This window comes from Pipistrellus kuhlii, unplaced genomic scaffold, assembly GCF_014108245.1.
Source record: "Pipistrellus kuhlii isolate mPipKuh1 unplaced genomic scaffold, mPipKuh1.p scaffold_m20_p_42, whole genome shotgun sequence".
NCBI classification, from domain to species: domain Eukaryota; kingdom Metazoa; phylum Chordata; class Mammalia; order Chiroptera; family Vespertilionidae; genus Pipistrellus; species Pipistrellus kuhlii.
In genome coordinates, this window is record NW_023425543.1 from 1,696,791 (window position 1) to 1,709,697 (window position 12,907).

At 50.7% G+C, this 12,907-nt stretch overlaps 1 protein-coding gene across 1 annotated transcript; it reads right to left on the reverse strand.

The window, feature by feature from the left end:
• Window positions 1-690: 690 nt before the first annotated feature.
• FAM174B (family with sequence similarity 174 member B) lies at window positions 691-12,388 on the reverse strand. The gene is made up of 3 exons (XM_036411818.2): window positions 11,858-12,388; window positions 4,920-5,051; window positions 691-1,742 (listed from the first exon to the last, which is right to left on the reverse strand). The coding sequence occupies exons 1-3, from the start codon at window positions 12,172-12,174 to the stop codon at window positions 1,739-1,741; spliced, it is 453 nt and encodes a 150-aa protein (XP_036267711.1). The 5' UTR covers window positions 12,175-12,388; the 3' UTR covers window positions 691-1,738.
• Between the last annotated feature and the right edge of the window lie 519 nt (window positions 12,389-12,907).

Genomic DNA, 12,907 nt, shown 5'->3' on the forward strand with positions numbered 1-12,907 from the left:
CCTGGTCACCAAAAGGCATCTCAAAAACATCCAAACCAATGCACTCATGGTTCATGCCAGGTTTTTTTGTTGTTCTTTTTGCTTGTTTGTTTGATCTAAGAGCCTGTTAGCGCAGAAGCTCCATAATTTGGAAGGTCATTCTCCGACGCAGTGAGCACCGGGCAGCCTGAGCCGGTCTTTACGTGTAAGGCAGAGGACCCGGCTTCCCCGCAGGCCATTGTGCGGGGCTCTTGGAAAAGGCAAGTGTGAGCAGCAGTTCCAGTTCAAAGGTCAAAGGTCAGAGGGCGCACAGCTGCCATTTAGTCACCACGTCTGGCCCAGGAAGATAAAGCAGGCCCACCCCCTCTGGCAAACAGGACAGGAAAAAAAAAAAAAAAAAAAAAAAAAAAAACGGAAAAGAGAAGTCAACAAAGGAAATAAAATCAGGGAGGGGCAGGCTTGGTGCGTTCCATTCTGTAAGTGCTCTTCCCACAGCGGATTCCCCACGGGTCCCCCCCTTCCCTTCAGAGGCTGATGTGCCTTCTGTACAAGGCCAGAGCTTAGGTTCTGGAAACTGAAGAATCTGGAAAAAAAAAAAAAAAGGGCTGAGCTGGGAAAGGCTAGAGTTTTCATCCAAGGCAGACAATTAACAGGCAAATGCACAAACCCTGTAGGAAGCCAGAAAAGAGCTTTTTTTAAATTAAAAAAAAAAAAGTACAAAACACTTTTGCAGGGAGAACAGAATCCCGGGGTCCCACAAGCACTGCCAGTGGATTTTAGCAGGAGCAGACACCCTGGGAAACAGTGAAATGGGGGAACCCCGATCAACCTGAGAGAAGTCAACCCACGTCCCTGCTTCCAGAAGCCACCCGGACCCCTGACCCACTCCCGTGGCACCCCCTGAGTCAGTGGGTTTCCTAGTCCAGCTTTTTTTGGCCAACCAAACCACCCATGCGTTTGAGTGACCCACAGTGAAACTTTAAAATGAGTTGTCTAAGACCGACACTGTAAGAACTATGACAGGGCAGAGACACACGGGATGTCACTAACCGAAGCCTGCCTCTTGTGCATTCTTTTTCCTTCGGACAAGCAATTATTAAAAAGAAAAAAGAAATTATTTTAGAGGTACACACATACGCACATATATTTTTTCTCCCTGATATTCAAAATCCTTTATGCACTAGGCATGCCCAGTTCTGCTGAACCCTTTAAACAAAAGAAGAAAAAGAAAAGAGAGCCACAAACATGTGCTAAGATACACTTCTGCTACGGGCTGACCCGCTCCAAGGACTTGCCCTCTGACCTTTCACACGGCCATTCCCAACAGAAGGCCAGAACCTGACCCAACCCAGAAGTCCAAAGGGCGAGACGTCCCGAACGTCACAGATCTAGGAGAGCAGCATGTCAGGGCAGCATGTCACTACACAGATGGAGATCCTTCTTGAGGTTCTTCATAGCTTCTGACCTCTCTCACTGTCGTCGACAGTTGCTTTAAGTCACCGTGTTTCGGCCCCGTGCCCCTTGGCAAGGCAGAAGGAGGAAGAAGGAGCAACATTTTAAAGTGGCGTCCAGATGACGGGAGAGACAGTTTTCCCGTGGTGACATTCTGAGCAGGCATTCGACACACACCAATGTGCCCGAGTTTCATAAATAACGTTTCTGCTTTCAACATCTCAGACAAGACGGCTTTCCGGATCCTTCCCGCCCGGGTGCAGCTGACCAACTTTCCACAGGATGCCAGCACGCCGGAAAACAGGTTTTACCTAAAAGAAGAGGAAGAGTGAGTCAGTGCCTTCCTGCAGAGCCCCAGACCCATTCTGACTCCTCTCTTCACAGTCTCCATCCTGTAGTCTCGCTCCCCAACCACAGGGCCTTTGCATGTGCTGCTGTCTGCAAGGCGAGCTGCATTCCTCCAAGTAAGTGCTCCCCTTCCCTCTGATCCCAGCTCAGCACGGACCCCCTAGCCCACAACCTCTTTTCTCTTTGTATACCTCCTTCCTAGTACTTCTAGAGCTGTTTATGCCAGAGCTCAGCAAAAGATATAAATGCTGGTTTTTCTTTCGTTCTTTTTTTTTTTTTTTTTTTTTACGAATCTAGATTCTTAGGCAGCCCTATAAACTGCTTGTGAATGTAGGCAAAACTGAATAAGTCAGACTCAGTAGTAAATTTCATTGCCACACAGACTTCCTGTTTGCATAGGCTTGCTCCTTACAGACATAAAGCTCAAGTGGTTTTAAGATGTGCAGTACCATAGCTGGAGAACTGCCCCCCAAGTGCCAATATTGCTTTTTAAACAAAATTGCCAAGAAGGTAAGGGAAGGTGGGGGTAAGGGGGTAAGGCATATAGGCCTAACCCAGTGGTCAGCAAACTATGGCTCACAAGCCACATGTGGCTCTTTGGCCCCTTGAGTGTGGCTCTTCCACAAAATACCACAGCCTGGGCGAGTCTATTTTGAAGAAGTGGCATTGAAAGAAGTTTTAAAAAAATTGGCTCTCCAAAGAAATTTCAATCGTTATCCTGTTGACTAATGAATCAAGCCGTGACCTCCTGGTTCATAGGTTGACGCTCAAACACTGGGCCACACCAACTGAGCTTAATTAGTCTTTTTAAGTACAGAATCTCATTTAAGTTGGAATCTCATTTTTACAGGTCCCCCTACCACCAGCAGCACTCTGGCCCTGCACTTTGGAGGCCTTAGCTCATGGAGTATAACATCCCAGGGATGGGAGCCTAAAAAAGGCTGCTGCAGCCTCGCCTGCCTGCCTTTCTCTCCATTTCCTGCCTGGCTGAGTCTCGAGATAGCATCAGGACTACACACGAATAATAGCAAGAGCCAGGTACCGCCTGACCGGCCTGGCACCAAAAACATGACTTCCCTCTCCGCACTCACTCATGAAATCACCCAAGGTTACGATCCAGCCACATCCGATTTAAATGTACCATTTCCCAGAGAGAGAGAGACAAGAACTGTGAACAGATGATCACAAGGACACTCTCAAAAACACTAAACTGAACATAAAACTGCCCCTGAGCCGAAACCGGTTTGGCTCAGTGGATAGAGCGTCGACCTGCGGACTAAAAGGTCCCGGGTTCGATTCCGGTCAAGGGCATGTACCTTGGTTGAGGGCACATCCCCGGTAGGGGGTGTGCAAGAGGCAGCTGGTGGATGTATCTCTCTCATCGACGTTTCTAACTCTCTATCCCTCTCAATTCCTCTCTGTGTAAAATCAATAAAATATATTCAATAAATAAATAAATATTTTAAAAAAATAAATAAAACTGCCCCTGAAACTCGTGTTCTTTTCAAACACATTGCCCTGGAAAGTTGTTCATGATGTGCCTGCTGTTCAGACGAAAGATGTTCCAGAACAGTGTATGTCACATGGTCCTATTTCTATAGAAAAGAAAATTCCACGTACGTACTCACACACACTCTAGTGGTTGTTGCAAAGCAGTGGGATTACGGGTAATTTTACTTCCTCTTTTTCTTATCTGGAATAGCTATACCACAGACTACAACTGTGATAAGGAAAGTCTCTAAAGCAGTCTCTCTTTTTTTTTTATTGATTTTTTACAGAGAGAAAGGGAGAGAGAGAGAGAGCTAGAAACATCGATGAGAGAGAAACATCGATCAGCTGCCTCTTGCACACCCCCCACTGGGGATGTGCCCGCAACCAGGGTTGACCGGAATCGAACCCGGGACCTTTTATTCTGCAGACTGACGCTCTACCACTGAGACAAACCGGTTTCGGCTAAGCAGTCTCTCTAAATGGTCAGTTGTCTTTGAGCCCGAGGACAAGAGCCGTCTTGTGTCTAAGTGGTTCCCTTCAAATTCACTGACATCTGGATATTACTTCAAACATGAACAGCACAGACTTCTAATGCAGCAGTCGGCAAACTTGTGAGTCCACAGAGCCAAATGTCAACAGGACAACAATTGAAATGTCTTTGGAGAGCCACATTTTTTAAACTGAAACGTCTTCTAACGCCACTTCTTCAACACAAACTTGCCCAGGTCATGGTATTTTGTGCAAGAGCCACACTCAAGGGGCCAAAGAGCCGCATGTGGCTCGCGAGCCACAGTTTGCCGACCACTGTTCAAATGTGAACTCGATGGAAGTCCACTTCTTCCCAACACACTAGGGAGGCACCAGCCATGATAAGGAAAGCCTGTGGGAGGTAGCTAAAGTAGATAAAGTTACAGAATAAACATTCCAGGAAAGACTGAGAATGAAATGACTAAACATTCAACAGAAGTTATGGGGAAAAGAACAGAACACACCCAAAGAAAGCTTAAGGAAGAGAAGCAGAAACCAACTGAAAATGGCAATATGTTAAAGAGGATCCAAGAAGCTGAAGTTTGTTCTTCAAATAAAATGAAACTTCCAGCCAAAACCAGTTTGGCTCAGTGGTAGAAAAAAAAAATCAACAAAATATATATATATAAAAAAAAAATTAAAAAAAAAAACAAAAACATTATGCTAAGTGAAATAAGCCAGGCAGAGAAAGATAAACATCACATGATCTCACTCATTTGTGGAATATAATAAACGGCATATAGACTGATAAATAAGAACAGACCCAGAGCCGAAACCGGTTTGGCTTAATGGATGGAGCGTCGGCTTGGGGACTGAAGGGTCCCGGGTTCGATTCTGGTCAAGGGCATGTACCTTGGTTGCGGGCATATCCCCGGTGGGGGGTTGTGCAGGAGGCAGCTGATCAATGACTCTCTCTCATCGATGTTTCTGGCTCTCTATCTCTCTCCCTTCCTATCTGTACAAAATCAATAAAATGTATTAAAAAAAAAAAAAAGAACAGACCCAGAGACTGAGTAACATTGATCAGAACCTCAAAGATGAACCCTCTCACCGCCCAAGCCCGGGAGCCGAGAGCAGCTGCTGTGTCATCCCCACCCCCCTGCCCACCCCCACCCCCGCACCTGTACTTGATGTCAAATACTGTGGAGTCTTCGTCCTCGTCATCCTCTTCATTCAGCGGGGCCATTTCCACACGCTCGGCCGGGGTGGTGATGATGTCATACTTTCGGGTCTTCTTCAGCCTCTTCCCGGACCTGGGAGAGAGGGGCGTCGCTGAGGACCCCGCCATCCCCCGAGGCTAACCACGCGCTGTCCCCGCCTGGGTCCCGGGACCTGGAGGATAGATATCCTGGCTCCTGCACTGTCAATGAAACTTGAGGTCCTCACCCCCAGGACAGAGATGATGATAGCTGCCCTGAGCACTGGAAAAACCCGGGAACCAGGAGGAATAATAGGAAATCCATGATGCACAAAAGATCAAAATGTTCAGTGAGGCCGAAACAGGTGTGGCTCAGTGGATAGAGCGTCGGCCTGCGGACTGAAGGGTCCCGGGTTCAATTCCGGTCAAGGGCATGTGCCTTGGTTGCGGGCACATCCCCCGTTGGGGGTGTGCAAGAGGCAGCTGGTCGATGATTCTCTCTCATCGATGTTTCTAACTCTCTATCCTTCTCTCTTCCTCTCTGTAAAAAAAAAAAAAAAAAAATCAATAAAATGTATTTTTAAAAAATAAATAAATAAATAAATAAATAAATAAAATACATTTATATTGATTTCAGAGAGGAAGAGGGAGGGAGAAAGAGAGAGAAATAACCAATGATGACAGAGAATCACTGATCGGCTGCCTCCTGCACACCCCCTACTGGGGATCGAGCCCACAACCCGTGCATGTGCCCTTGTCCAGAATCAAACCCGGGACCCTTCAGTCCACAGGCTGACGCTCTATCCACTGGGCCACACCGGCTAGGGCCTGCCTTCTCAAATAGAGTTGATATGGCCCCTTGCCACCACTCTCCTCCCCTGGAGCAAGGTCTCATTGCCCCAGGAGGTCTCCACAAAGGGGTGGCAGCTGGCGGTTCGCAGTGAGAGTCCTCACTGCCTTCCCAGGAACGGGCCCCGGCCAGCGAGATTCTATACAAGAGACAAAGGGTCCCTCCACCGCCGGAGCCAAAACACACATTTCCAACAGGTCAGGGGAGAAGCCCAGCATTCTTTCATTCTGAAACGCGATCCTCATGCCAGGGGGCTGTTTACTCAGAGGCCCGCTCCGCAGCTGGTGAGCAGCAGGTTCCCAGGGCCCGCTGGCAGGCGCCGTCCACATGGACAGAGGGACAGAGGCGGGGGGGAGCGGCGCTCAGCTGGCCAGCCGGCGAGAGAGAGGCCGTCCTTCCTCGCCCTCCCCGCAGAGAGACACAAAACCAAACAGGCCCATCAGGGTGGTGACTGCAAGTTCAGCCTGGGGAGTGCGGGGGTCAGATCCACAGAGATGGGGGTTCAGATCTCGGCTCTGCAATTTCCCTTGTTTCGGTTCCTCTGAGCAAGTCACTCACTCCGACCTCTATCCAACACGGCTCCAGCCAAGCCTCCCTGAACGCAGGTGTCTGTCGGTGACCTTCTAGATGCCCCCAGCAGCGTCACCACCCCTCTTCTCCCCCTGCCCTGAGCTTCCCCTCCACACCAGCTGGGGCCCCTCTGCTCTAGCACCAGCACCCACTCAAACAAAATGACTCCCACAAACCCCAGAGCCCCATAAGCACAGAAACCAGTGGGAGCAGGCCTGGTGTGGCATAAACATTAGGACAAACACGGTGACGGTGGCCATCTGGCAGCCAACTCCCTGTCCTGGAGGCCAGGAGATACCAAGGGCGGAGCTCACAAACCCAGCTTCCGCACCTGACTGTCACATGGGGCAGAAAGAGAGGCCCAGTGTTTCCAAATATTTCCACTTGTCAAGAAAAGCAGGAGACTCCCCATGTTTAAGTGTTCTCAGCTACCTGTTAAAATCGCTGTGCAGCCGAAACCGGTTTGGCTCAGTGGATAGAGCGTCGGCGTGCGGACTGAAAGGTCCCGGGTTCGATTCCGGTCAAGGGCACGGACCTTGGTTGCGGGCACATCCCCAGTAGGGGGTGTGCAAGAGGCAGCTGATTGATGATGTACCATGCATACACATACATTCACATACGTAATTTATTTAAACAAACATGTGGTTTATAACCTGTTCCATTCAGCAATATATAGTATTGTAGCAACACCATCATTTTTAACAGCCATATAGTATTCCCGTGTAAGGATTACCATGATTTCTTTTTTTTTCTTCTTTTTTTAAATATATTTTATTGATTTTTTACAGAGAGGAAGACAGAGGTATAGAGATAGAGAGCTAGAAACGTCGGTGAGAGAGAAACATCGACCAGCTGCCTCTTGCACACCCCCTACCGGGGATGTGCCTGCAACCAAGGTACATGCCCTTGACCGGAATCGAACCTGGGACCTTTCAGTCCCCAGACCGACGCTCTACCACTGAGCCAAACCAGTTTCGGCAGGATTATCATGATTTCTTTAACCAATGCCTAATTGCTGCAAACGTAGGTCTATTTAAACCTTTGGCCATCAAACACAGCTGCTCTGAATCCCATTGCCCATGTATCCTTGCTTCCGCTCCTAATTAATAAATTTAATAAATTAACAAAGATGCCCTAACCAGATTGGCTCAGTGGATAGAGCGCCGACCTGCGGAATCAAGGGTCTCAGGTTCGATTCCAGTCAAGGGCAGGTACCTTGGTTGCAGGCACATCCCCAAAAGGGGGTGTGCAGGAGACAGCTAAACCGATGTTTCTCTCTCATCGATGTTTCTAACTTTCTATCACTCTCCCTTTCTCTCTGTAAAAAAAAAAAAAAAAAAAATCAATAAAATCTATCTATATTTGAAAATAATAATAACATAAAATAAATTAGCAAAGACTCTGTATCACAGTGAAAAATGTGTGCGCCTTAGGAATGGAATTGCTTGGTTAACGGGTTTTTTTGTTTTGTTTTTTCGCCCTCTGCAAGACACATTCTTTGCTTCTAATTTTAACAGTTTCCTCGGATCCACATTTTTCCTGTTGTCTGGCAAAGTGGCTCCTTCAGGGAAAACAGACAAACGGGCCGGGACTGCCACTTTATACGCAAAAACTCTACGCCCTTCCTCCCTTATCTGCATCCTTACGAAAAGGAAGGGCCCACCGTTCAAACGCATTCCTACTTCCCAGGTTCCCATCACCAGCCATGCAGCTAGTTAGCAAGGACATTCTGAGAAGCATCGGCAAATGTAAACCCCTTAGAAGGTCAACATTCATTTGCTAAAAATATCTTTATGGGATGGCAGCTTGTGCCGGGAGCCACAGTAGGTGTCAGAGAGACAAACGATGCAGGCCCAGGTCTGCCGTTGGAGCCCTCGGCCTCCTGTGACCCTCCTGACTCCGAGGGAAACTCCAATTCCCAGTGTGCACTGGGGGGCACTGGTGGGCCCTGGCAGGGGAGGATCTTGCAGGAAGCAACGCAGGAGGGCAGACAGTGAGGAGCTGGCCAGGGGGACTCCAGGAAGAGGGGCAGGACACGCAGGCCTGAGGCTACAGGCCACCTCTGGAGAACCCCCAGTGAAATAAGACATTAAGAATATACATCGATGATGAAACCGGTTTGGCTCAGTGGTAGAGCGTCGGTCTGCGGACTGAAAGGTCCCAGGTTCGATTCCGGTCAAGGGCATGGACCTTGGTTGCGGGCACATCCCCAGTAGGGGGTGTGCAGGAGGCAGCTGGTCGATGTTTCTCTCTTGTCAACGTTTCTAGCTCTCTATCACTCTCTCCTACTCTCTGTAAAGAATATACATCGATGAGAGAGAATCATCGATCAGCTGCCTCTTGCACAGCCCCTACTGGGGATGTGCCCGCAACCAAGGTCCGTGCCCTTGACCGGAATCGAACCCGGGACCTTTCAGTCCGCAGGCCGCGACGCTCTATCCAATGAGCCAAACCGGTTTCGGCAAGGAGATACAACTTCCTCTGTGCCAAGGAGCCCATGGGGACTGGGTAGCATCCGGGCCCTTCCCAGCTGCCAATGCCATGGGTTCCTGTCTCCATCCTGTCTCTCCACCTGGGACCTCACCCCAAGACTCCCTTCTCGGGAAGAGGAGGCAGGTCATGTCCATCACTGGCTTCTCTGTGGAGCCAGAAGCTCCTCCCCACACTCCGCACCCAAGCCAGTGAGGACCCATCCCCCGGCCAGGGCCTAAGCCGCCCTCCCTCCCAAGCTCCTGCTCGGGGCCCTCACATCTGGCAGCATGCTGCCTGCTTCTCTCTCCCGCTCTGCTCCTGGGAGCAGACTGGCAAAATAGTTCAGATGCCTTCTGGAAGAGTTCACCGCCGCCTTGCGGGCTCAGAGGCCCGTTTTCAGCTAAACGTCTCCAACCTCCAGGCCCGGGGCTGCTCTAGGCATGGACGTTCACGCCACCTGAACCATCGGGGAATCAGGCTGAGGGAGCATCGCCAGGTGCCAGGCCGGAGGGCAATGGAGACCCTGGGCTGTCTCTGAGTATGGGAGCTGGACGCTACGCCCAGCCACCCAGCCCAGCAGGAGAAGGGTTGTATGGGGGCTGCACGACGGCTAAGACTGGGGGAGGCCAGAAAAGGAAGCCAGGGCCTCACGTGGACATCAGGAACACTGGGAAGAACCAGGGGGCAGGGCCTCGTAGGCTGTGTGCGGTCTCGGCAGGTATGAAGCAGAAACGGCCGGCCCAGGAGCGGAAACGCACAAGCCAGCACCGTGGAGTGTAGGAAAAGGAGCAAATGACAGAGAGGAGGCTCGGGAGGGCTGGTGGCCCGCAAGACGCACTGGCTTCCGTTTGTTTGTTTGTTTGTTTGTTTGTTTTATATTTTATTGATTTTTTTTTAGAGAGAGAGAGGGATAGAGAGAAACGTCGATGAGAGAATCATCGATCAGCTGCCTCTTGCAAACCCCCCCGCCCCCACCGGGGATGTGCCCACAACCAATGTACATGCCCTTGGCCAGAATCGAATCTGGGACCCTTCAGTCCGCAGGCCGACGCTCTACCCACTGAGCCAAACCGGTTTTGGGTCCTCCATTTTCTCAGGTCACTGCCACGTAATCTTACAAGGAAACACCTTGACTCCAAGTCACACCACAACTGCAAACCTATAGTAACCCCCTCCTCCGGGTCTGGTTTCTGCTCCTGCCGCTGAAAATGCTCCCGTGGGGAGAGCCAGCCCCTGGCTCCAGACCGCCAACAGCTGATCAAACAGCCAGCAGGCAGTGTACACTTGGGAGGGGAGGGGCTGGCCGTGAGTAATGATACTCACACATACACACCCACATTACACACACACACAAACACACACACACACACACACACACACACGCAATAAAGGACATATTTGCTTCCTTTCCTTCAAAGACAGGGTTTCCCAGGCATTGGGGAGAAATATGCCCCTTGCCTCCAAATATGCCTGCTGCCTTCTCCATCTCCCTACTCCAGGCACCTGGACCTCCTTCCCAACTCCCCAGATACTTTCTCCTTGAACTTGAGCAACCTACAAAAGCCTCCCCAAGATCCCTTATGCCCATGGGATCCGAACCAGCTCAGTCAGGTAGGAGCACAGCAGAGCTGTCCATATTCCCCCCTAACGGAAAGCAACGAGGCCACCAGGAGTCACCAGGCATCCTTGGGGCGCAAAGCGCACCCCCAACAGGCCTCCTGCAGACATCCCCATATGCTCGATACTGTTCCCTTCAGCGACACAAGGAAGGCAAAGAAAAAAAAAAAGGCAGATTGGGGGTGCGGGAGCCTCAGAGGAAGGACAGGACGGAAGATTGAAGTCAGACAGACCCGGGTGCGAATCCTACCTCCACCCCCTGGCAGGAGAATGTATCCTTATCTGGGAAACGAGTATAAAAATAAATTCCGGGTGAGGTTATCAAACACCGGAGCGCTGCCGAAACCGGTTTGGCTCAGTGGATGGAGCGTCGGCCTGTGGACTGAGGGGTCCCAGGTTCGATTCTGGTCAAGGGCATGTGCCTTGGTTGCAAGCACATCCCCGGTGGGGGGTGTGCAGGAGGCAGCTGGTCGATGTTTCTCTCTCATCGATGTTTCTAACTATCCCTCTCCCTTCCTCTCTGTTAAAAAATCAATTATATATATATATATATATATATATATATATATATATATATATGATTTAATTGATATTTACAGAAGATTTTACCCCAAAGCTACAGAATATATATTCTTCTCAAGTGCACATGAAACATTCCCAAAGATAGAACATATGTTAGAACACAAAATAGTCTTTACAAGTTCAAGAGGATTGAAATCATATCAAACCTTTTCTTCACCCTCGCTGGTTTTGCCCAGTGGATAGAGAGCATTTGGTCTGTGGACTGAAGGGTCCCAGGTTTGATTTTAGCCAAGAGAACATGCGTGGGTGGCAGGGTCAATACCCTAGTAGGGGGATGTTCAGGAGGCAGCCTAATATATATATATTTTTTTTTTTAATAAATAAATAAATAGCCGAAACCGGTGTGGCTCAGTGGATAGAGCATCAGCCTGCGGACTGGAAGGTCCTGGGTTCGATTCTGGTCAGGGGCATGTACCTTGGTTGCAGGCACATCCCCAGTGGGGGTGTGCAAGAGGCAGCTGATGGATGATTCTCTCTCGTGGATATTTCTGTCTATCCCTCTCCCTTCCCCTCTGTATAAAAATCAATAATATATATATATATAAAAATAAACACAAAACCGGAGCGCTGTTGTCGGTGCTCTGCATTCACAGGGAGCTCAAGGGAAGTCAATATTTATGTTATATGCATATAGTAAAGAGAGGAGACATTTCCTAAAATGTTACCAGGGCAACAGGCGCAGGGAGCCGGGTAGGAGCCAAGGGGGAGCCGAGCCCGCATTCAGAGCACCTGTGCGCGCAGGTGGCGCGGTCACGGTCACGGCCGGGGCAGGCGGTGCAGGGGGGACCCGCAAGTGGGGCAAGAAGGAAAAGGGGGCGACGGGGACGCACCTGAAGACGCGCAGCAGCAGGCAGGCGATGAGGAAGGCGCTGAAGGCGCACGCCACGATCACGGCCGCCTTCAGCGTGGGCAGGTCGCGGAGCAGGCTGGAGAGGCGGGTCACCAGGGCGTCGCCGCTGCTGTTGGAGCTGCCGCCGCCGGTCACCGTCGCCTCCGCAGCAGCCCCGGGGCGGGTGGCGTTCACAGAGCGGGAGCCGGGAGGCTGATGCTGGGGCTGCGGGCCCGCGATCACCGGGGAGGCGGGCGCGGCCAGGAGCACGAGCAGCAGCGGCGGCAGCAGCAGCAGCAGGAGCTGCGCGGCGTGCATGGTGCGGGCGGGGCAGGGCTCCCGCACCCGCGCTGAGGAGGCCTCTGCACCCTGCACCCTGCACGCTGCACCCGAGGCTCCCGCTGCCCAGGCGGCTGCGCGGGTGTTTGGCAGGAAACTGCGGCGCCCGGAAGAGCCCGCGCCGCCGCCGCTGCCAACACGTTGCACGGAGCCATTCGACGGGCCGCGGCCCCACGTGGGCGGGGCAGGCCACCAGCCGGGGTGCGGGGTGCGCTCCGATGATCGCTCACCCGCGGCCCCAATAAGGACCTAGAATCCCTGGGAGGAGTAATCACGGCCAGGCTAACGTTTAATCCTACAGCCCCTTTAGGAGACAAAGATTCCTATCCTATTGTTTTCTCATTGAGTAGCTGATGTAGGACCCAGAGAGCCAGACTGAGAATCCGTATCTTCCCGTTTTCCATATATATATATATATATATAATTGATATATATATAGATTTATATAATTGATATATATATATATAGATTTATATAATTGATATATATTTTTTTTATTTATTTATTTTTTTACAGAGAGGAAGAGAGAGGGATAGAGAGTGAGAAACATCAATGAGAGAGAAACATCAATCAGCTGCCTCCTGCACACCCCCTACCGGGAATGTGCCCGCAACCAAGGTACATGCCCTTGACCAGAATCGAACCCGGGACCCTTCAGACCAAAGGCCGACTCTCTATCCACTGAGCCATACCGGTTTCGGCCCGTTTTCCC

What these genes read in the sequence shown, in the direction of transcription:
- FAM174B (XM_036411818.2), bottom strand. Translation starts at nt 12,174, where the DNA reads ATGCACGCCGCGCAGCTCCTGCTGCTGCTGCTGCCGCCGCTGCTGCTC. An exon ending in CTGCTGCTGCGCGTCTTCAG is followed by an intron (nt 5,052 to 11,857) that starts GTGCGTCCCCGT and finishes CCTCTCTCCCAG; the next exon opens with GTCCGGGAAGAGGCTGAAGA.